The 21,404-nt window shown below is 42.4% G+C and overlaps 1 protein-coding gene across 1 annotated transcript in view; it reads left to right on the top strand.

The window, feature by feature from the left end:
* Window positions 1-15,708: 15,708 nt before the first annotated feature.
* Nkain3 (sodium/potassium transporting ATPase interacting 3) overlaps window positions 15,709-21,404 on the top strand; it is a 581,394-nt gene continuing 575,698 nt past the window's right edge. The window contains exon 1 of the mRNA XM_055603203.1: window positions 15,709-15,762. Coding sequence (XP_055459178.1) covers window positions 15,709-15,762 — 54 coding nt within the window. The remainder of the gene's footprint in view (window positions 15,763-21,404) is intronic.

Below are 21,404 nucleotides of genomic sequence, written 5' to 3'. Positions count from 1 at the left end.
GGATACAAGAAAAGAGAAGATAACCTCTTAAGTAGACATGAAATTAAAAGAGGCATTAAAAAGGTATTTGTAACGGACTATAGAAATGATCCCTGAAAATAGGCAAATGGTGGAATCTAGAAAAGATCATCCTGAGTGAAGCATGCCAGAAGCAGAAAGACACACATGGTATATACTCATTTATAAGTGGATACTGGACAGTTAATATAGTATAAACATAATAAAATCTGCATACCTAAAGAAGCTAAGCAAGAAGGAGGACCCTGGGTAAAATGATCAACCCTCACTCAGAAAGACAAATTGGATGGACACTGGAAGAAGAAGAAAACAGGAAACAGGACAGGAGCTTACCATTGGACAGGGAATGGAGCATAGGGGGAGAGAAGAGAGGGTGGTTGGGACTGGGGGGAGACGAGGGATGGGGCTACAGTCGGGATAAAAAGTCAATAGATTATAATAAACAAATAAACAGATAAATGAAAAAACAAGCAAACAAATAAAACTAGAAACAAACACACACACACACAAACCCAGAAAAACAAAAAATAAAAATAAAGAAGCAAAAGACAGATAAGGCAAAAAGTGCCCAAACAAAACAAACATGGGTCCTGTTAAGTCAGCCAAAGCAGTCCAAATTGGCTAATCTCAATTTTAAGTGCACGAGACAAGCTTGCTTTTCATTGCCTCTTTTGTGAAGCTATGATGGATTGGTGAGTGTTAAGCTAGTAGGATTTCCAGGAAAGGATGCCACAGAATGCTGTCCTCAGCAGCCTGCTAACTAATAAATAGACGTCAAGCCTTAAAGCCAGCCGCTGCTAGTGGAAGAAGTGAGGCAGGTTCTGCTACAGCAAGGCACACATTTCACCGCACAGCCTCTTCTGAAGAGCTGAGGAATTTAGTGTCCATGTGGTCAGGATGAGCAGGGAAGCACAAGTGCCCTGTCTGCAGTGAGCAGGCACACTAGTAAAAGCAAGACGCGGTGAGAGAAAAATACAGGTGAGGGGAAACTAGGGTCCACACAGAAGGCAGTCCTGCTCCACCAGGCTCTGGTAATATCTTCTATCTTCCAACAATTTCAGTGTTAACACAACCATTACATAAAATCTTATGTAGGCTGGTAAATTCCCTGCCTCTCATCTCAGCCATTGTTCAAGTCAGGTCTTTTTGGTCACTTTCTGTGGTTCTGATTCCGCGTGGACTCAGTGGACTCATCTCATCTCCTGTTTGCTCATTATCCTCACACCATACCCTGTGCTCACCAGACTATAACATTGTGTGTAAACAGCCCTGTCTTTCCCCTATCCTACAACATCCCTTAATCCAAGAGGATAAAAACATTTTTAAAAGTGGGCAGTGGTCCCCACCTGTTATTGTCTGTTTCTGTATGCAGAAAAATTTGTTTTAAACATTTCTAAAAAATTACTGCTCCTCATGAATATGTTATATGTATTGTATATGTGATATATATATATATATATATATATATATATATATATATATATATATATTCAACAAATTTGAAAGAGAGCAGGGTAGGGTTCAGAGGAGGAGTTGGAGTATGGAAAGAAGGGGGAAATGATGTAATTGCTTTTTAACTTCAAAAAGAAAGAAGATGCAGCTTTGCTCTGCTAATAGAAACTTGCATATTTACTTTATTCCATTTACTTCTGATATGAAGCCAATGGTTACACTGAGGAGAACATAAAATACCTATAGATATTTATCTATGAAATTCTATAGGTTGGGCATAGTGGTGCACTCCTTTAATGTCCACACTTGGGAGGCAGAGGCAGACAGATTTCTGTGAGTTTAGAACCAGTCAATTCTACATAGAAAGTTCCAGGCTGGCTAGGGCTGCATAGTGAGACACTGTCTCAGAACAAAACAAAACAGAAAACAATCTAACAATCAGAGAAAAATCCCCAAACCTTGGAAGACCCAGTCACAAACGAGAAATCTACCTTAAGTTCCACCCCCCCCCCCCCAACACACACGCATGGTGCTTGGGGAACTCTGTGGAACTGTGTGTGGTGGGGGAGGGTCCGAAATATTGTAAGAGTCGATGAGGGTGGAATACATCTACCCTTCTAAACACTATGGGGCTGATGCCCGTATGATCTCACAGCTTGTGGCAGTATGCACAGAGCCTGTGCAGGTCCTAATGCTGAGAGAAATAGACACATCCCTAACCCAGAAGTTACCTCCAAATGATAACTGCTTGCAAATGAAAGTTACTTTTCTTCAAGGGCATCTCACTGGGTATATAAAGCACATTTAAGGGCAAGGCTCATGCCCAGCAGTAGGCCAAATAGAACCAAATAGTGTGTAAAAGACTTATACACTAAAACTATAAAGTAATGCTGAAAACTTTTAACAAGAAACAGTGTGATGGTCAATTACACTGTTAGTGAAGTTAGATACTTCAGCACTCCCAATCTGATGCTGATGTCCCAAAAGATTCCTGAAGAGCTACTCACAGTCCACACTGACAAGCTAAAAGTCTCATAATTTGGTGTCAGCAGCAACAGGAGGGATAGGGCCACTGGCTTGGGAAGAAGTGAAAGCAGCAGGAAACACTGCCTTGTGTTCACCCGTCTTTACAGTTGGCTCTCTGGCTGGAGGCCCCATGCACTCTGAGGATAGAAAGGATACTAGATACACACGAGAGCAAAATTGCATTCTCATCTCATACAGTATAAAAATCAGTTTATGATGGAAAAAGACCTCAAACTAAACCAATACTGGAAGAAACTATGGAAATACAGTTTTCTCCCCCCAGTTAATACCTTCCAGAAACCCACCAAAAGACATACTCAGAATGTGTCTCCTAGGTAGTTCTGGGTTTTGTCACAATGTTAATCATCATAATAGCCATAGCATGGACTTGTCTATTAAGCTGTAAATGAGTAAAAAAAAAAAATACATGTACATTATTGCACACTATAGGATATTAGTCTACTTTAAATGTAAACAAAAGCCTGGTGTTTTAAACAACATGAAAGAACCTAGGGGCCATGCTGCAATGCGAAATAAGGGATGTCCCGGACACCAAACAATGTACAATCTCAGTTATACTTAAATCTAAAGAGGGTGAAGAGGATCTCCGAGGCTGAGGATGGAGGATTGAGCAGGGAGGTGCCGGTCAAGCAGAGCAGAGTTTAATTAAAAAAGGAGGATGGATTTTGCAGAGCAAGTAGAGTGGTCATACCTATTAGTGCTGCACAATTCATGCAAAAGTTTCTAAGAGAGGAAAGAGCGTTTTGACAAGAAAGAATGATTTAGCTTAGTCGAAGCATTGTGCAATGTGAATACATACCAGAGCATCAAATCGCATAGGTGCACATAGTTCTATGTCCTATTAACTGAAAAGGCAAGGAATTTCCTTGTTTGACACGAGCTGATCAGGACTGCATCAGACTCAGAATATTCCTGTTGTGTATGTATCTGCACAGGACTGTAAAATGTTGTAAGTACTGATTTGAGAATTACAGATAAATTTCAGATAGAAGGTGACCTTTGTGGTGTATCTTCAGAGAATACGAAGCTTTGGTTTATATTAGCGAAATAATGGGAGCTGTATTTGTACAAAGGCCCTCAGCCATGCCTGCAGTAAGCCCCGAAACATGGCCTAAAGACAGTGTGAATAATTTCCTGTAGAAAAAACAAAATTCAACCAGGCCTAGACTGGTGAAATTTTTATGCCCCTTGTCATCCAGTAATGTCCTAGTTCTGAGAACTACGTGATGCTACGGACAGAACTAAAATCCAAGGTTTAAATCAAAGTTCAGACATGCACAGCAGGCAGGAGTGTGCAGCCAGAGTGCCCGCAGCACCCTTCGACAGACTTCCACCCCAGGCTTTAGAGGAAGAGGACAGAATGGTTGAGGCCAGTGGTTTTCTTTGACGCTTTGATGCAATGGTTAGAAGTATCCTTTGCCTTTCAGGGTTAAACTTCACACTATCCTGTTTTTTCAATGTAAAGAACGAGCCATCTGCTTTTCTGTTTTTGTGACTAATGACATACATGCTTAAAATAGTGCGATGTGGTGATAGAATATTTCTGGTGTTTATATTTTCTTTCAGTTATTTTTGTGTTTATGTGAACATAACAAGAAGGACTAAGGGATTTTTTTTTCTGTGTGAGTAAAACACTTGCTGTGAACTGTGAGAACATTAGTTTAGATCCCCAGAACCTACACAAAATCCAGACTTGGCATAATACACTTATAATGCCAGGAATTCTATCCTGAGATTAGCATGGTATTGACACAAAACCCAGAAAAACTCATCAATGGAATTGAATTGAAGATACAGTCATAAAGTCATGCCTATGCACGCATTATTTTTTAATAGAGAAGTCAGAAGTACGCACTGGAAAGAAGATAACATCCTCAACAAATGGTGCTAGTCAAACTGGACAGCTGCATGTAGAAAACCACAAAAAGACCCATACTTATCATTCTGCACAAAACTCAATTCCAAATGGACCCAAAACTTCAACATTAGCTAGATACATTGAATCTGATAGAAAAGAAAGAGGGGAATTGTCTTGAACTCATTAGCACAAGAAAAGATTTTGTGAACAGAACACTGGTAGCATGGGCATTAATAACTAGAACCTCACAAAACTGAAAAGCTTCTGTAAAGTAAAGGACACCATCATTTTGACAAAGAGGCAGGCTACAGAATGGGAAAAAAAATTTAATCAGCTACACACCTCATAAAGGACTAATATCTAAAATATATAATATATTCTTGCACATCAAGAAAACAAATAACCCAATTTGAAACGGAGTTCAGGTCTGAACAGGGATTTCTCTGCAGAGAAAACAAAATGACTGAGGAACACCTAAAGATATATTCAACATCCTTAGCCATCAAGGAGATGCCACTCAAAACTACTTTCAGAACTTATCTTACAGCAGTTAGAATGGCTAAAATCAATAAAACAGATGATAGCTGGGTCTAGAAAAGCGCAGGCCCATTTGAAGTAGTCTGTGAGGCTAAACTACCTGAGGCTAGCTGATGTGAGTCTGTCTAGGATGCATAGGATGCAGATTCTGGGACAACACCTGGACTTGGACGGTGCTGAACAGATATCTGTTAGGCGCAGAAGATACAAAGTTAAGAAATTTAGGGAGAATTATTTTTTTCCATAGGTGTAAATTTTAAGCTTTTAAGCCCATGATCCTGATAGGACCAAGAGGAAAGTTCCAGGACCAGAAAAAGGGATATTCCACCATCAGGAATGAGTGGAAGAGGCAGGTGGAGAAACAGGATATTGGTTGACAGTTCTTATCTGGAGTCTGTTTGACCCATGAGAGCTTGATTCAACTTGATTCCCTGAAGCTTACAAGGAAGTTTTTAAATTTACAAAAAAAGATACGTTTTAGACACATTAGCATTAGCATTGTTTCTATACTGAAATCCACATTGTAGAAAGGTCAGTAGACTCACACCGTTGTGTCATAGTAGAGGCTTGGGAAATGATTTGGGGTTAAAGGCATGACACCCTTTAAGGCAAGCTTAGCCAAGCCAGAAACCATCCATGGAGCAGAAGGGAAAAAGCTTGCTTGATCTTGATTTTCTGTTAAAGGGAGGCTTCTTTCCTCTATCCAGAAGGATGGATATATATAGATTAGACAGACATTTCTAGCACAATGGACAGTCTCTTTAAGACTAAGACAACCAGAGAAAATTTAAAGTCTTGAACTTGTGACAGTTAATAGTAAAAGTGCTTTATCAGAGCTAGATTATTAATAGTTTACCAGAACTCCATAGATTAATGTTAAAACTCTGAACTTTGGAAGTCTTAATACAATAGTAAGTATTTTTTCATTCTTTTTATATACCTTAAATCACTTTCTTATCACCACTTAAGCTTTCACGGACTCCAACCTTTATCACTTGCACTTACCCACCTTAAGTTATAACTTTCATTTACATACCTTAAAACCTTCTTAGACCCTAAAACATTTTTCTTTGATCCTCACAACTTAAGCTTTCATATCCTCAGACTGTATATAAACTTTCGATCCTTTTTCTATCCAGTTACTCACCCTGAGACACAGATTGTTGATGACTGGGAGCAGCCATTGTAAAATAAGTTCTTTCAAGTAAAAGAACAGTAAAATGTTACAGGGCAATCTGTTTTGTTAGGGACAGGGTCTTCCTGCCCACACCCCTAGGCAACAGCACGAACTAACAGCTCTCACTGTGCCTTCCAACAGGCACAAGGACACAGACTCCAAATACTGCTTTCACATCCTCCTGCCACACACTGCCATCTGGAAAGAATGTGAACCACTTACAACAACAGAAGGATCAATAACCAACTGAGACCACATCATGGCCATGCCAATAGCTTACCCTCTCCCCGAAGGTCTAGGAACCAACCACTGCCAGTCCCACCAGACTAACAATTCCATCATATCTAAGGAAAACAACCAAGCCAACAAGGCAGCTAGAGATAGGCCCTTGGAGAACCAGACCTCTCTCACCCACTGCAGGACATCCTTGGATGACAACCCCCAACCCCACCATCAAGCCCTGATACCTGACAATTTCTCTCCTATCTACACGAGTTCTGTCATCTTAATAGCCGAGCCTTGTCTCAGTTTGTTAAGACACACCCCTGAGGATGTTAATTACTTTTGCTCTTTCTCATGCTTGTTTGTTTCACATTTCTATGTTTGTTTGTATTTTATCTTAGTTTATTATTATTCTTTAGATGCTTTTTTTCCCAAAGAGAAAAAGGAAGGGGGTGGATTCAGGTGGGAGAAAAAGAGGGAAGGATCTCAGAGAGAAACATAATCAGAATGTACTGTATGAAAAGAAATATTTTCAATAAACGAAAAAAGAATCAAAATAAAAAATTAAACTCAGAGGACACACTTCCGTTTTATGTAGAACAGGTTAAGCTGACCCAGGGAAGTAGTAGGCTTCCTGTTGGCTGTGAAAGGAAGTGTCTGCTTTCTTCTGTACTTTCCTTTCCAAGTATTAGGTAAGGCTGTGCCTGATTTTCCTTTTCTCACAAAAACTTAGTGTGTTAGACATTTCACCCAAACTAGTTTAGTTTCAATAATGAATGGTTTTCCTAGAATCACATAAAAACAGATAAATTTAAAAATAGACCATGTTTATGTCTGTCGCTTAAGAAATACACAACTGGCCCTCTGTGGGTCCCTTATCCACAGAGTCACTTAGTCAGGACAGAAATTATTAGAGGAAAATATGCTGGAACTGAACATGTGTTGAAGTGTTTTGCTTGGCATCTTTAAATAATACAGTCTAACAACTATTTAAATAACAGTTGCTTTGTATTATAATAACTTGGAAGTGAGCTCAGATATATAGGAAGTTGTTTCTAGGTAATGTGCAAATACTATGCTTTAAGATCCATATTTTACTATTCATAAGAGAATCCTGGAAGAGAAGACTGTTGAAATAGGGATTCACTAAAAGCTTTAATGGTAGAGTAAAATATTTTAGTATATCTGTGCGAAAGATAACAGAGGGCAGAAATGTCCTCAAGCACGCCTATCAGACATGTGGCCAGATGATGGGGATGATTAATCTCCCAGGTGCTCTTGTGTGGGCATTCCAGGAGCCTTTCAATGAGACACCCCTTGGGCAGAGCAGAACCTAGTGGCAAAGGTTTGTATAATTGTTTACCTAACTTTTGGCTAAAAATCTTCAACAATTCTCACATTTTTGTTCATGAGAGTGCTCTCCTCACCGCTGTCCATAAGCAAAGGCATTGAGTCAACAAGCATTTATTGAGCCTCCTACATGTGCTAAAACTGTTCTCAGAGTAGGGCAGATACACAGTATGAGCCAGTGCTGCCTGTGAGGAACGCCAAAGGAATCCTGGTACCTTCTGACATGACATCACTGTCCTTTCAATTATAGCTCTGTGTTTAAAATAAAAGGTTCCTGTCAAGTATTTACAAATAAGAGAATTCTAGCTTTCCAACCTGGATAGATAGGACAAGTTTCTTGATGTTCTAACAGCTCTTTTCTCCTCCTTCATACCTTCCCTGACCCAACAAGGAAGTAGCACCATTTTAATTTTTTGTCACCCATCACACTGTAACACACGGCTCTCCTGAGCCGGGTTCTTTATTAGTGCCACAAGCCTTCAATAGTTATTCAGACACAGAGAGCACATGTCACTAGAAAATCTGTGTGTGATTATATTAGCAGTGCTCAAAAAGGCAGGGGATAGGGAGGAGAGGCTGAGAAAAACCACTTAAGGTGCCTGATACAAAATTTGATCTCACAATACATTTTCAGTCTCGTCTTTTGTAAACAAACATTGCTTTATCATTTGGAGACTAGAAATGACCAGAAATTAGAATTACTCGCAGCAGAAGTTTTTACTGATACTTTGTGAGTTTCACAACATCCACCCAGTCCTACTCATCTCTACATCCTCTCATTTCTGTCCTTTTTCCTTGAAACCTCCCCTTCAAAATATAAAAAACACGAACAAATGAACAAAAAAACAAGAACAAAAAGTAAAGCATAGAAAAGATCTCATCACGGAACCTGCAGTGCGTCACAGTGAGTCCCACAGTACAGCCCTCTGTCCATACATCTTCACTGGCAAATGTTCACTGCAATGAGCCATTGGTCCGGTTGCGATCTCTGGCTTCGGTGACACCCTCAATACTGGCCCCTCACCAGCGCTCCTTCCAGTCATCCTATTGTTGTCCTGTGTCATAGACTTTCTGCAACTTTGGATGAGCAGGACTTAACCCTTTCCTCCATCCTAACTGTTCACAGATGGCATGGATTTTAGGCTGGGTCAACTCAGAGTCCTGGCTCTGGGCCTCGGTGGTAGCTGCCAGTCACGGTCAGCGTGCCAGTTCTCCTTTATCTGCACTGCTGTCTGTACTGTCCTGGCTAGACCACTCGGTGATGCCGGTGCTGCCGTCAGCAGGAGCAGAGTCACCCCTCCTGCTCTCATACCCTCAGAGCCAGGTCACCATCACCGGCGCCTCTACCTCCAGGGCCAGCCCACCCTCTCAGGTGCTGCAGCCTGTGAAGGGTGGGGCCAGCCTCCCACTCACACCCTCACGCCCCCAGGGGTGGCTCACCCATGCCTTCTCCAGGGATAGCACCACTGTATTGCCCAGGTGAGGTGCAGGCCTTTTCTCCTGAATGCCACATCCAGTGAGGGGGAAGGCAAATTCTCCTGCTCTCATGACCATAGGACCAGCTCTCCAGGCTTCTGCAGGTGGCAAAGGGGTGTAGAGGGGCAGGACGTCAGCACTGCACCGTTTCTACTTCATGCCGGATGAGTTCCACCAATTCATCATGGTGCATTGCCATAATTATACAGAAAAGTTATTACAGTTCATTAATTCAATAACACAAATACTGTTGAGGTAGAAACAGCAAGAAAAGCAGTTCACAGAGGAGACAGCATATGAACTCAGTGACAATGATTAAAAAAAAAAGCTTTCTGGAGATGGGGTGTGTGTGAGGGGAGGGGAGCTCAGCCAAGGAGATCACAATTGAGCTTAGAAACGAATATGTGTTCATAGATCCTCCTCTCTTTGAAATTGTCCTCCCTTTCTCTTAGTGTTGGCTGACTCAGATTTTCCAGTCTTCTTGTAGATGTCCATAGTCATATGGTGACTGTAACCCTAGAACATGGCCAGAAATGATATTGTCTTCCATATCTGGTCTTTAAAAGGGCACATATGCGACATTAACTTGCTTTATCCCCCAACTCAGCTAATCGGGAGAAGAATGTAGCTACAGCATTCATTCTTACAGATGAAAGTCACTGAGATGTCACATGTCAAGTCCTTAACAAATGAGAATGTTTGTATACCTAGGGTAAAAATTTTTATAACTTCAACCACCAAAATTCAAGATATTTATTTGCTTTCCTGTACTTGTGTTTGTTGATAACTGGCAGCTATGAGTTAGTAGGGGAAAGGGAAAGTATGGAGGGGAAGAGAGAGGGGACAGAGAGAAGAGAGAGAGAGAGAGAGAGAGAGAGAGAGAGAGAGAGAACAAACCAGGATTGTGTTACTTGTTTTAAATACCTCTGTGGTCTGGAATGACTGTGGGATTCAATGGATTAAAATGCATGATACCATCTTAGAATCATGTACCTGGGAAAAGCCTAATTGTGAACCCCTAAAATACCCAGATTGAGAGAATGTTAGGCTTTGGAGACCAACAACGGAGGTCAATCACATACGGTCTATGAGGATAACAGCTATAATTTTGAAATGTGTTTGCATTTCAAGCATCCAAGCTTAATCACAGCTGAGGTGAGCGCCTTCCTCTCCATCTTCTGACATTGGAAATGTCTGTTATTCTACAAGACCTAAAAAATGCTGATAATCTCTTAGCACATCAGAACTTGTTTCTTGAGAATCCACAGAGATGAGTTATTTGTGTTATTTAGATGCTATTAGTCATTGAGAGAGTTACTCTTAGGAACTGCAGTTTGACTTGCATGTGAGATGTTAATGCTAGCAGGAGGAGGCCAAATCTTTGTGTAATGAACTGATAAAAGAATGAGGGCAGGTTCCTGTCCTATTCCCTGTTTTCTCCTTCTTCTGATGACCATCCTCTTTGCCTTTCTGAATGGGGACTGAGGACCATTCATGGAGATAACCTAGAATCCCTGCACAGATGTAGCCCATGGCAGTTCAGTGGGTTCCATAGTAATGGGAGTAGAGACTGTCTCTGACATGAACTGATTGGCCTGCTCTTTGATCACCTCCCCCTGAGCAGGGAGGGAGCAGCCTTAAGAGGCCACAGAGGAAGACAATGCAGCCAGTCCTGATGAGACCTGATAGACTAGGATCAGAAGGGAGGGGAGGAGGACCTCCCCCATTAGTGGACTTTGGAAGGGACATGGGTGGAGAAGGGGGAGGGAGGTTGCGATTGGGAGGGGAGAAGGAAGAGAGCTACAGGGGGGATACAAAGTGAATAAATCGTAATTAATAAAAATTAAAATAAAAAAAAGAATGAGAGCAGGATGCTGGAACACCTACAAGCCCCTACTGGATCCATCTCCTATAAACCGCTTGTGAACATACACAACACTAACTCCAATTGGGTACAGCTACCGTGAACTCACGCCTGATGCTATCTTAGAGTATTACCTTGACTGGATTTATTGCTTGATCATATGAATTTGTTTTCTTCTCTGTTACAGTAGCAGAGGCTTGGCCACACATCTGATACCTATATGCCAGTGTCTGAGGGCTTTTTTTCTTTTTCTTTTTCTTAAACCATAAGATTGATTTGGGTACAATCTTGATTTTTATTTAATAAATACATCAGATAAAAAAAAAAGACTGAGATGATTTTACATATTTTCTTTTTCCTCTCAAACATCTATCAATTCCCATCGCCTCTCAACGTAGGCATATTAAAAACAAAACAAAACAAAGCAAAGCAAAGCAAAACAAAACAAAAAAACACATAAAAACGTTCTTTGTCATGGCAAGTTAGATTTCTTCATGGTGAACCTACAGCATTACTGAGGGCCATTTTGTTTTAGATAACCAATTAGGGACTCATTCCTGAGAGAGGCTAATTCTTTTCTCAGGACTCATTAGTTATATCACAGTAGTTTTAAGGAAATGATTGTGCATTCTCTTGTGACCTAACTAACTTACCTCGCACGCTCATTCAGGAACATAGAGGGATAGTATGCATTCCTGCTATTTTTAATGGTTGTTTAAAAGTCTTTTGAATTAACTGAATAAACAGGCAAAGTGAGGCAAACTCAGATCATAGACAGAACATATATTATGTACTGAGCCTGAGCAAGACCCTGGGCTCTACCTTTTATGTCAAACAGAGCAAAACAAACATTTAAAAACACAAGAAAAAAGTGGAATAGCATTCATTATGAATTTTAAGTTTATGTTAACAATTTTAAAAAGAAGACAAATAGTATATGTTTGTCTTCTTATGTAATTCTGTCTCTCTGTCTGTCTGTCTCCTGCGCTCACTCTCACCCTTGCACTCACAATCTCTGCCCATTGCCTGTGGATCATGGTGTAAGGCTCCCAGTGACTGCTTCAGGGGAATCCCCGCCTTGCTGCTGACATGCTTCTTGCCGTGATGATCAGGGACTAACCCTTTAAAACTGCCAATAAGCCCCAATTAATGTCTTTATTTTATAAGAGTTGCCTTCGTCATGGCATGTTTTCACAGCAATAGAAGAGTGGTTAAGTCAATAATTGAAATGATTTTCATGTGCAATTGGTTTAGAACTGTAAAAGTCCCTAAAATACACAGATTATTTTGCATTTTTAATTATGTATTCCAGACTCCAGGAAAAGTTACAAAGGAAATATGAAGACCATGAGTAATTGAATAGAAACTTTAAGGTTGAATCTTTATTTAAGCAGAAACAGGAAACCAGTGTCTCATATAAAATACCTTAACTCTGAAAAAGCTGAGAGTTAAGATGATGTCACAAGTATGAAACTCCATACCTGATTTTATGCTGTAGTCAAAGCTTAAGCACATTTAAAAATTGTCTTTAGGCTCTATGTATAAGCTATATATGGAAGATAACAAACCTCATGTTTAGACTCAAGTATCTTGTTATGTTTATGAAAATATTTCATAATACCTTTGGCCCAAGATCCTCAAATAAGTGCAACTCAAGTAAGAAATACAGAAATCTTCACCTTTAGACCTTGCTTTTTAGAAGTGCTGTCCTCCCCTCACATGACTTTTTATTTTCAAAGCTCATAGTATTAGGGGAGAAAGAAGTAGAGTTTCTTAAAGCAGTTTTACCAAGAAAAAAACAAAAACAAAAACAAATGAGACAGAAGACCAAATAAAACAAAACAAAAAACAAAACAAAGAAAAAATGAACAGCAACAAAAATCCCTCTACATACACACATACATTTAATAGCTGGTATGTCCTCAGCTCAGGATTATTAGTACTACTTAGAAGAAAAAAAAATAAAGAATACAATGAGTCAAAACTAAAGCCTCATACTTCTTTTGGATGTTATTAAAGTTGGTTTGTTTTTAAAGTATGCATTTAAAATCAATGCATTTTCAGCTGTTTGAATTATACGAAGAAGCAGCTCCAGTTCTCCAATCTGGGTCCTTTGGGAGATTAGGCAGAAGGACATTCTGCCAGGTAGCAATGCCTTTGGGGACTGGCCAGCGCCGGTCGCCACAGCTTCCGGGGGGGGGGGGGGAGCACTTTCCCCCTGTACGGAAGTGCTTTTGTGCCCGCCCTATCTTTGCGGACAGCAGTGGCTGGAAGTCCAGAGGCTTTCAAATCACACTCACTGCCTTTGATTCCCATGCCTCCCCGTGGCCCTCAGACAACTTTCTCTGCTTGCATCCACAGCTTGTCCAGGACCTACTCAAATGGGGCTGATGTGGGGATCAGAGGAATGAAGGTGCAGAGAGCCTGGTGCCAGGCATTTGACAAGCACCGGGTGCATGTTTCATAGTGCTTCCTAAATTGATGAATTAAATCACTAATAAAATACACTGTGGTAAAACTTATATGAGCAGGACAGAAGGACCACTTGTTTTGCTACCAAGGTTCATCACAACCTCAGGACATGAAGCACCGGCAATACCTGTGAAAGACATAGGCGGACTTATTTGTGTGCCTTTCTACAACCGGTTACCTAGACTACTAGCCAATGGCCTAAGACTTTCTGCAGGCCTTTTCTCAGATACTACGTATTTGTCAGTGTCTATCTTTTTATTGCTTTCATTCATCAGTGATGGCCATGAATGTGTTTTATGTCTATAAAACCAGCACTTCCTCATAGTCCTTCATCATGTCTTAAAGTTAGATTAAAAAAGATACTTCTAACTCCACTTACCCCTTCTCACATGAATGAACATGATTTTCAATAATGAATGTTTTTGACTCTTTCTTTGACAGCAATTTGATATAACTCTTGTGTTCTTACTATAATTTCAGAGTTATCACGAGTACATTTTTCTTTGGAACAATACTGTTATATTAGGAAAAAAATGTATGTTCTGGAAAATTTAAAGAACTGGACATTTAATGGCAAGACAAACTAAAACAAGTATCTTCGGTGTCTGACTGGATTGGGCAATCTTCAAGTGTGGAGCAAAGAGAACACAAAGCTCTCTCACCTGTTCTCTTTGTATAGATCAGGCTGGCTCTGCGCCTGCAGAGTGCTGAGATGAAAGGCAGGAGATGCCGCCTAGCCCGCACCTTTTCTTAACCCATAAACCAAGAAGCAATCAGGAGGGCAGCAGGAGGATAAACATAAGTTTTGAGCCTAGTTCTGAAGACTGCTTCCTTGGAGGCAATTGGTCAGGGATTTATTCTCGATTCTTGTGGAGTGATTTTAGCTACCTGTGCTGAGCCCTGTGGAAATTTGAGTCTCCACAGAACTCCTGGGCTCTGTTCTCTTGGTGGACAGGAAAGACAGATTCTTTAGAATTCATGGAGAATCTGTCTGGTATATCTTACTTAACTAGAATTAGGTTTTCCACCGTGACTCCTCTCAATTTATTTTTCTCTGTATAACTTCATACTCGTGTTTATTCTAGAAATGCCTCATTACTATTAAAAGGCCATCACCTTCCCCTTGTCAGCGGCTCTGTGAAGACTACCAGGGCACACTGAATCAGAGGCTTCAGCCAGTTTCCGCAGTGTCCTGGTCTCTGAGCTCCTGGGGGAACGTTATGCTCGGCTCTAATCCTAGCCAACTTTTCCTAGAAGATTCCAGCAGGGGCGCCCGCCTGGCGCGGAAAAACGTGAGCTCCATTTGGGACGCGGAACTGTTCGGCAGGACCCTTCTGGAGCCGCCTCTTCGCGCCACTGCTTTCACCCCTTCCTGCCACCCGCGGCCAGTCCCTTGCCCTTAAGGTGGCCTTGCCTCATGCGGAGCGCTGTCACTTTGAGCTTCAAGTCCCTGGGCCCTGACTCCCCCTCCACCAAACAGAACCTGTGCCTCCTCTGGGCAGCTCGACTAAACCCAGCTCCCGGTCTCTTCCAAACCACTGCTCACACCCAGAGGAAAACCTACAGCCTGACTCTCCGCAATTGCTCTGGACGCGCGGGACGCGAATCCCTAGGGTCTCCCAGATTTATGCTCATTCATATTTATTCTCGTTCTCTCACAGTCTCCTTCTCTCTCCCCAGACTCCTAACAAGACAAGACGATCCTCCCTGGTGGCGCGCTCTTTCATTCACCCCCCCCCCCCCCCCCACGAACGAACACACACACACACACACACACACACACACACACTCGCGCGCACACACACACACACACACACACACTCGCGCGCACACACGCTCACACAGCGACCCAGACAGCCCACCGCACTTTCCAGACGCCCACCTCCTGCACACTCCCCTCCCCTAAAAGACATCCACCCACTCACCAGCTGTAGCCTCTTCCGCCCCCCGCCCTCCCGCCCGGCTCCCCCTCCCCAAGAAGCCGACCCTCGCTCGGGGAGGCAGGGACCCCCGGCAGACGCGCGGCTCGGCGCGCCGCACTGACCTCCGCCCGCCCCGCGCGCGGATTAACAAAGGCAAGCCCCAGCCGCAAAACCGGGCGCGGAGAGCCGGCCGCGGGGCTGAGCCTGAGCCCGGCGGCGGAGCGCGCGGTGCCGGCGCTTCTCAAGTCCCCGGCCGCGTCGCCGGAGCTCGCAGATCCCTTCCCAACGGCGCTGCCGGGACGCGGGCCACGCCATGGGCTGCTGCACGGGGCGCTGCTCGCTCGTGTGTCTCTGCGCGCTGCAGCTGGTAAGTGCCCAGGGTGTCCGGGCTCCGGGACCGGCCCGCACCCTCGCATCGGCTCGTGGGGTTTCCTCTCTGCATCCGCGGCTCCGGGCTGAGCATCCCTGAAGGAGCGGAGCGCACCAGAGGGGTCGCCACCCTCGCTGTCCCTTCCTGGAGGTCTGTGCCTCCCGCCTGGTGGCTCTTGCCCGCGGGAGGGCGCGGTCTCACTTCTAGACCGAGGCGCTGGGGTTCACTGCGCCCCCGCCCGGCCCGGCGTCTCCACGCGGTCGGGGGGCAGCTGGGGTGTCGCTCCGGGAGGGAGCGATTTCCCCGCCCCTCTGTTGGACACCTTGCGTGTGCCCCCTCTGCAAAATTCTGCTTAAGTTACACGCGGGCTCAGGGCTCGCTCTTCTCGGGATGGTTTTCTGGAGACAGAATGTTGTTCAGTTTAAAGGTGTTTGCAGACAGGTCCTGAGGGAGCAGCTTTCTGGTGGTTCTTAATTTCAGCATCTGGAAGGTGATGGTAGAGGAGGCCAGAAGTCCAGGAACATGCTGTGCTTGGGAACCACAAGTTCAGACTCTGCCTTTTCAGTTATGCTTTTGATTTTCTTGAAATGTTGCCTGTTCAGGCTGCGAGAGACTGACAGCTGTCCTGCGGTGTGAGCAGAGCAAAGGACTGAACAGGGCTTCTCTTTGGCTTGGCGCCTTGCCTAGGGGATGAGTGGAATCGGAAGTTGGAAACCAGGGCGGAAAGAAAAAGACCTTTCTGATTCTAGGCAAACGCTTTCTATCCTTCTGTCATCAGGACTGACACTGTGGTCTGTTTCACTGTCAGTAGAAGTCAAGGTAGCACTGTGCCAGACTTGTGGGATTGTCATTTTTTCCCCTCGGTGCAGCGAGCAGATCACATAGGTGCAGCACTACGCTTGCTTTCTTTGAAGCATATTGCGTTTGTTTTGTCACAAACCGCACAGGTGTAAGAGGTTTATCTTGAGAAGGCGGTCAGCGAATATTACCAAATGGTGATAGCTCTCGCAGGGCTCATTAATGGGGAGATTAGATACTGCTGCTCAGGGGTTAGTCCTTGTTCACTGGAGGTTTTCAAATGTTTTTACTTTTCCAGTTTTCCACTTTCCCCCCAAAGGGACACTCTGCATGTGCTCATTTTTCTATAATCGCCCACCCCAAACAGATACATTTAAAAGCCTATTGGACAACCCCTTCTGCACTGTGAGCATGTATTTTTTCCTTTGTTTTAGAAAAAAAGGCAAAGGACGACTTCTACAGTAATTTTTAGAAATGAACTTGGCTTTTAACTTAGGAAACTGAATAAATTTCTTCAGTCCTCGATTCTTTAAGACAGTGAGTAAGCACACTGGATTGTGGGCCCCTAAAGACCTAACTTCAGTGTTATATGAACCTAACACCTAAGAGCTTCATGCAGGTGATCAGTACAGTCATAGTTCAAGTTATGTTATGATCTTTGTGCTGTTAATAGTCTGGAGGGGTCATCCATCTGCCCAGAATACTCTCGCTTTTTCCACTGTTTCTTCATTGATACAAATCTATTCCTCCAACCTCCTCTCAGAACCCATCTCCTGCATGAGTCTGCCTGGAGTTTCCAGGATAGCTTACCTGTGCTCCTTTGATTTCATAGCGTATGTTGTTTTATTTTTTCCTGTGATGTATATTTCACCCTCTCTTAAATTCTCTCTCCTTACATAAACATCTCATGATTGTCTAATGACTGTAAGCACTATGCAGTTAGGATCAATTGTTTTTCTCTGTAAACACTGCAAGTGTTAGTGCTCAGGAGCTGAACCATATCTGCTGAATTTATGACGATGCCTACATCCTCTGTCTATAAAGTGTTTTCACATAAACAATTGTTCTCTGGAAGGTACTCATTTTACTGATGTGCCTACAAGGAACTCATGAAATTATAGGTTTTTGTTTTTCCTCCAAAGTTAGGTGCAGTGGTATGGTAGAGGCAGAGCCTGATCATGCACACTTCAGAACTAGGTCCTGAACAGAGGAAAGCGTCTGTGTGGTCCCAGTGAGAGTTTCTATTGCTATGATAAGACACTAAGACACAATTCCATATCTCAGTGCATCATCAAAGCAGGGTGGGAACTCTAGGAGGAACCTGGAAGCAGAAACTGCAGCAGAAACCTTGGGGGAGAGATGCTTGCTGGGCTTCTTCCCATGGCTGCTTTGTCATCAAGTCTAGAGCCACCAGCCCAGAGGTCACAGTGAGCTGGGCCCTCCCAAAGCAATCACAGGACAATCTGTTTGGGGTGTTTTTTTCAACTGATGTTTTCTCTTCCCAAATGACTTAATCTTGTGTCAAGTTGGCAGAACAAACAAACGAAACCAAAAAAACCTAGCGTGCATACTCTTCTGTTACATTATTATACCATACATGATAGCATTGTTTATATAAAGAATAGTAATGTCTTGGGAAAAAAAACACAGTAATTCTTACTAAATTATATCTGACCGAATTCTTTTGTTGAGTTTGGCAAGTTTTCTTGGCTTTATGGTTTTGATGTGTATACTGTTTGATATGTTTGTTTGCTTTAAGGAGAAAGAGGAGACTGAAACAAAATTAGAATTTCACTAATGCTATGACCAGATTTCTTTTTCTGACTGTAATGATTTTCAGGCACTAAAAGTTTATTTATGAACGTCTTTTGACAAAGTAGTGGTTATATACATTACATATGTATAGTTTCAGTATGCATTATTAAAATATGTTTACCCACAAATTTGTTAGGTCTAGATAGAAGATCAGTGAGTAATAAGTCACATCCCAATTTTCAGCATTTTCTAGTGTCTTTTCTATAAATACTCCTACTTCAGCCAGTTACAAATAAACTTGTATATAGTGTTTTTAGTATCCAGTTAAAATAAGATGCTTAAACAATTTCAAAAGCACAGAAAAAATAAGAACGTGGTGAAATAATCATGAAGGAATTAATTTTAGGTATTTTAATACTTCAGTTTTAAATATGTTATTTAATTTGTCTTATTCAGCTGACAATGGTTATGTGTGATAAGCCTTCCTCAGCCTGCCTCAGCATGCCATGTGAAAGGGCCTCAGCCACCAGGCCCAGTGCACTTCCAGCTGAAGGCAGCTGTCCTTTTCCCTTCATGTTTCCCCTACTCAGACTGGCTCTCAGGAAACGGGGGTTCTGAAACATCAACAAGTGCTTGTCTGAAGAGGGGATGGCATTTGCTGCTCAGACTTCACACAGGGAATTCACACTGTAATTATAAGAGTCAGCTGCAAACCACTGCACAGACAGCCCAGGAGCTGTTTAAACCAAAGAAATGGAAGGTTTTCTGTGCTCTGATTCCATTTCTTATGAACGTCCTTCTTCCTGGAGTGAAAATGCATCAAAAAGGGAAGTCTAACTAGAGAGAACTGGCCATTTTTAGGTGACTAATGTTGATGAACTTTAATTTGCAGTATCTCTCTTCTACCTTGTTCTTTCCGCTGTTTTGACTATTTTCCATTATTGCCTTTTTCCACGCTGACTTATATGCTTTCCCATATTTTACATTTATGCTCAAACTTTGCCAAGCCAGATTAAAGAGAAGGTGTAAAGAAGCAATACAGGAGCACAGAAAACTTGGTGAAGTGGTTCTTCCCAGGAAAGGCGATCTATCAAGTCGTCAAAGAACTTTTGCCTTATGTAAGGACACCTTTGATGCAATGTGTCGGCATAACAGCAAGTATGCCATCATCAGGTGTGCAGGGTCAGAGCTAGAAACAAAACAAAACGCTCAATCATGCTAAATCAGCTTTGGCCGCCATATTGAAATGAGCCTTATATGTGTGTTATAAACATAGCCATTACCTCCACATGGTATTTCGGAAATGTTTCCTCTGAGGTGCCTCAGGGAAGTGTGGCACACAGTATAGCAGGCACAGTTTCTTCAAAGTATTAGGCATCTTCCAACACTGCGGACATCAAACTCTAAGGCATGTTCAATAGAAGCTGGCATGTATTACTTGGGGAACTTGTCATATTTTGTATCCTTTTATGGTGAGAACTATATTTATTGTCAGATTTGGTAATGAGCCCATTAAAAGTCAAAACTATGATGACATGTTTATAGTCTCAGAAACCCCAAGAGAGTGACCTAAACAAGCAGCTATTACCATGTAGATGGGGTATATGTTTTATTTTAGAGAGCTTCCTCCCAGTTAAAGAAATTAGCATTTATTTGCTGACAGTGAAAGCACAGTTTCAAGACTTTCTATTCCACTCCTAACCACCTGTGAGCAGAGCACCTGTGAGATTGGAATGCCGAGATAAATGTGCTGGTGAGTGAATGGCGGTGGCATATGTGTGTGTTTTGAATTAAGTCCTCTGAAATGTACTGCTCAGCTCCCAGAAACGTCTGAAAGCCAGTCTGGAAACATATTTATTTTATCATGCAGATAGAAGGATAGTTTTGTTTTTGCATGGTTTTAATTCAAATAGCTCTTTTCTTATGTGCTGAAAATTACCTTTTTAAGATTATTTTATTTCATGTGTGATGGTGTTCTGTCTGCAGCTATGTCTGTGTTGTGCATGCATGCAGTGTCTACTGAGGCCAGAAGAGGGCATCAGATTACAGATGGTTTTGAGCTGCCACAAGGGTGCTGGGAACTGACCCCTGGTCCTCATTGCTCTTAACTGTTGAGCCATCACTCCAGTCCTGAAATATAATTCTTAATTTTTGTTGTCTTCATTTCAATACTCTGGTTCATCCTATGAAATTTAAAAAAGGTTAGGGATATTAATTTAAGGCTGATAATAGACTTTGTGAGTAATGTGGAAATAATCTGCATTAGCCAAGGCTGAGGACCAAACTACATCAAGTACAGAAGACTGAGCTGTGCTGTTACAACGTTCGGGGCCTCAGGATATGGTAGTGTGATGAAGACATGTAAGCCTGTGCGTGGCAAGCAGAAATGTTTAGTGACACAAAGGGTCATGTGAAGAAACTTTCAGATTCATACTGCTGGTTTCATGACTGTGGAACCCAGACAACAGACTGAGACAGGTCTTCAGAATCATGGGAAAAACTGATATTCCAGATTCTCGATTAATTACCTTGGGAGAGAGGGTAAAGAAAAATGAGAACAGTAATAAAATAAAACTCCATGTGGGGTGATAAGAGAACTAAGAGCTAGCAAAGGAGAGAGAAGAAATAGTTAGGGGAAAAAAACAAAAACAAAAACAAAGAAACAACAAAAACTACTTCCAAACCCCACAAAAACCTTGCTTCACACACACACACACACACACACACACACACACACACACACACACACAGAGAGAGAGAGAGAGAGAGAGAGAGAGAGAGAGAGAGAGAGAATAGAGCAGACATTTCAAAATAAAAGTAAAATAAAAATGCACAAACCAGTCTTGGGAGATGCCATAACCCACGTGCTGTGCATGGTGAAGACTGAGGTTGAATCCCTAGACCTGCATAAATGCCATATGAGCTGTTGCTGAGCTTGTAGTTTCAGGACATGAGTGATGGACATGGGATCCCTGGAGTAAGATGGGTAGAGTGAAAGACCCTACCTCAACATATAAAGTGGAGAGTGGGAGAGGAAGCCTCCTCACCTCAAACTCTATTTGAACCTGCAAGGACAGACATTTGTA

This window comes from Psammomys obesus, unplaced genomic scaffold (assembly GCF_907164565.1).
Source record: "Psammomys obesus unplaced genomic scaffold, mPsaObe1.curated_primary_1811, whole genome shotgun sequence".
Lineage (NCBI taxonomy): Eukaryota > Metazoa > Chordata > Mammalia > Rodentia > Muridae > Psammomys > Psammomys obesus.
The sequence above is the reverse complement of the archived record's forward strand: the minus strand, read 5'-3'. Positions and strand labels throughout refer to the sequence as shown.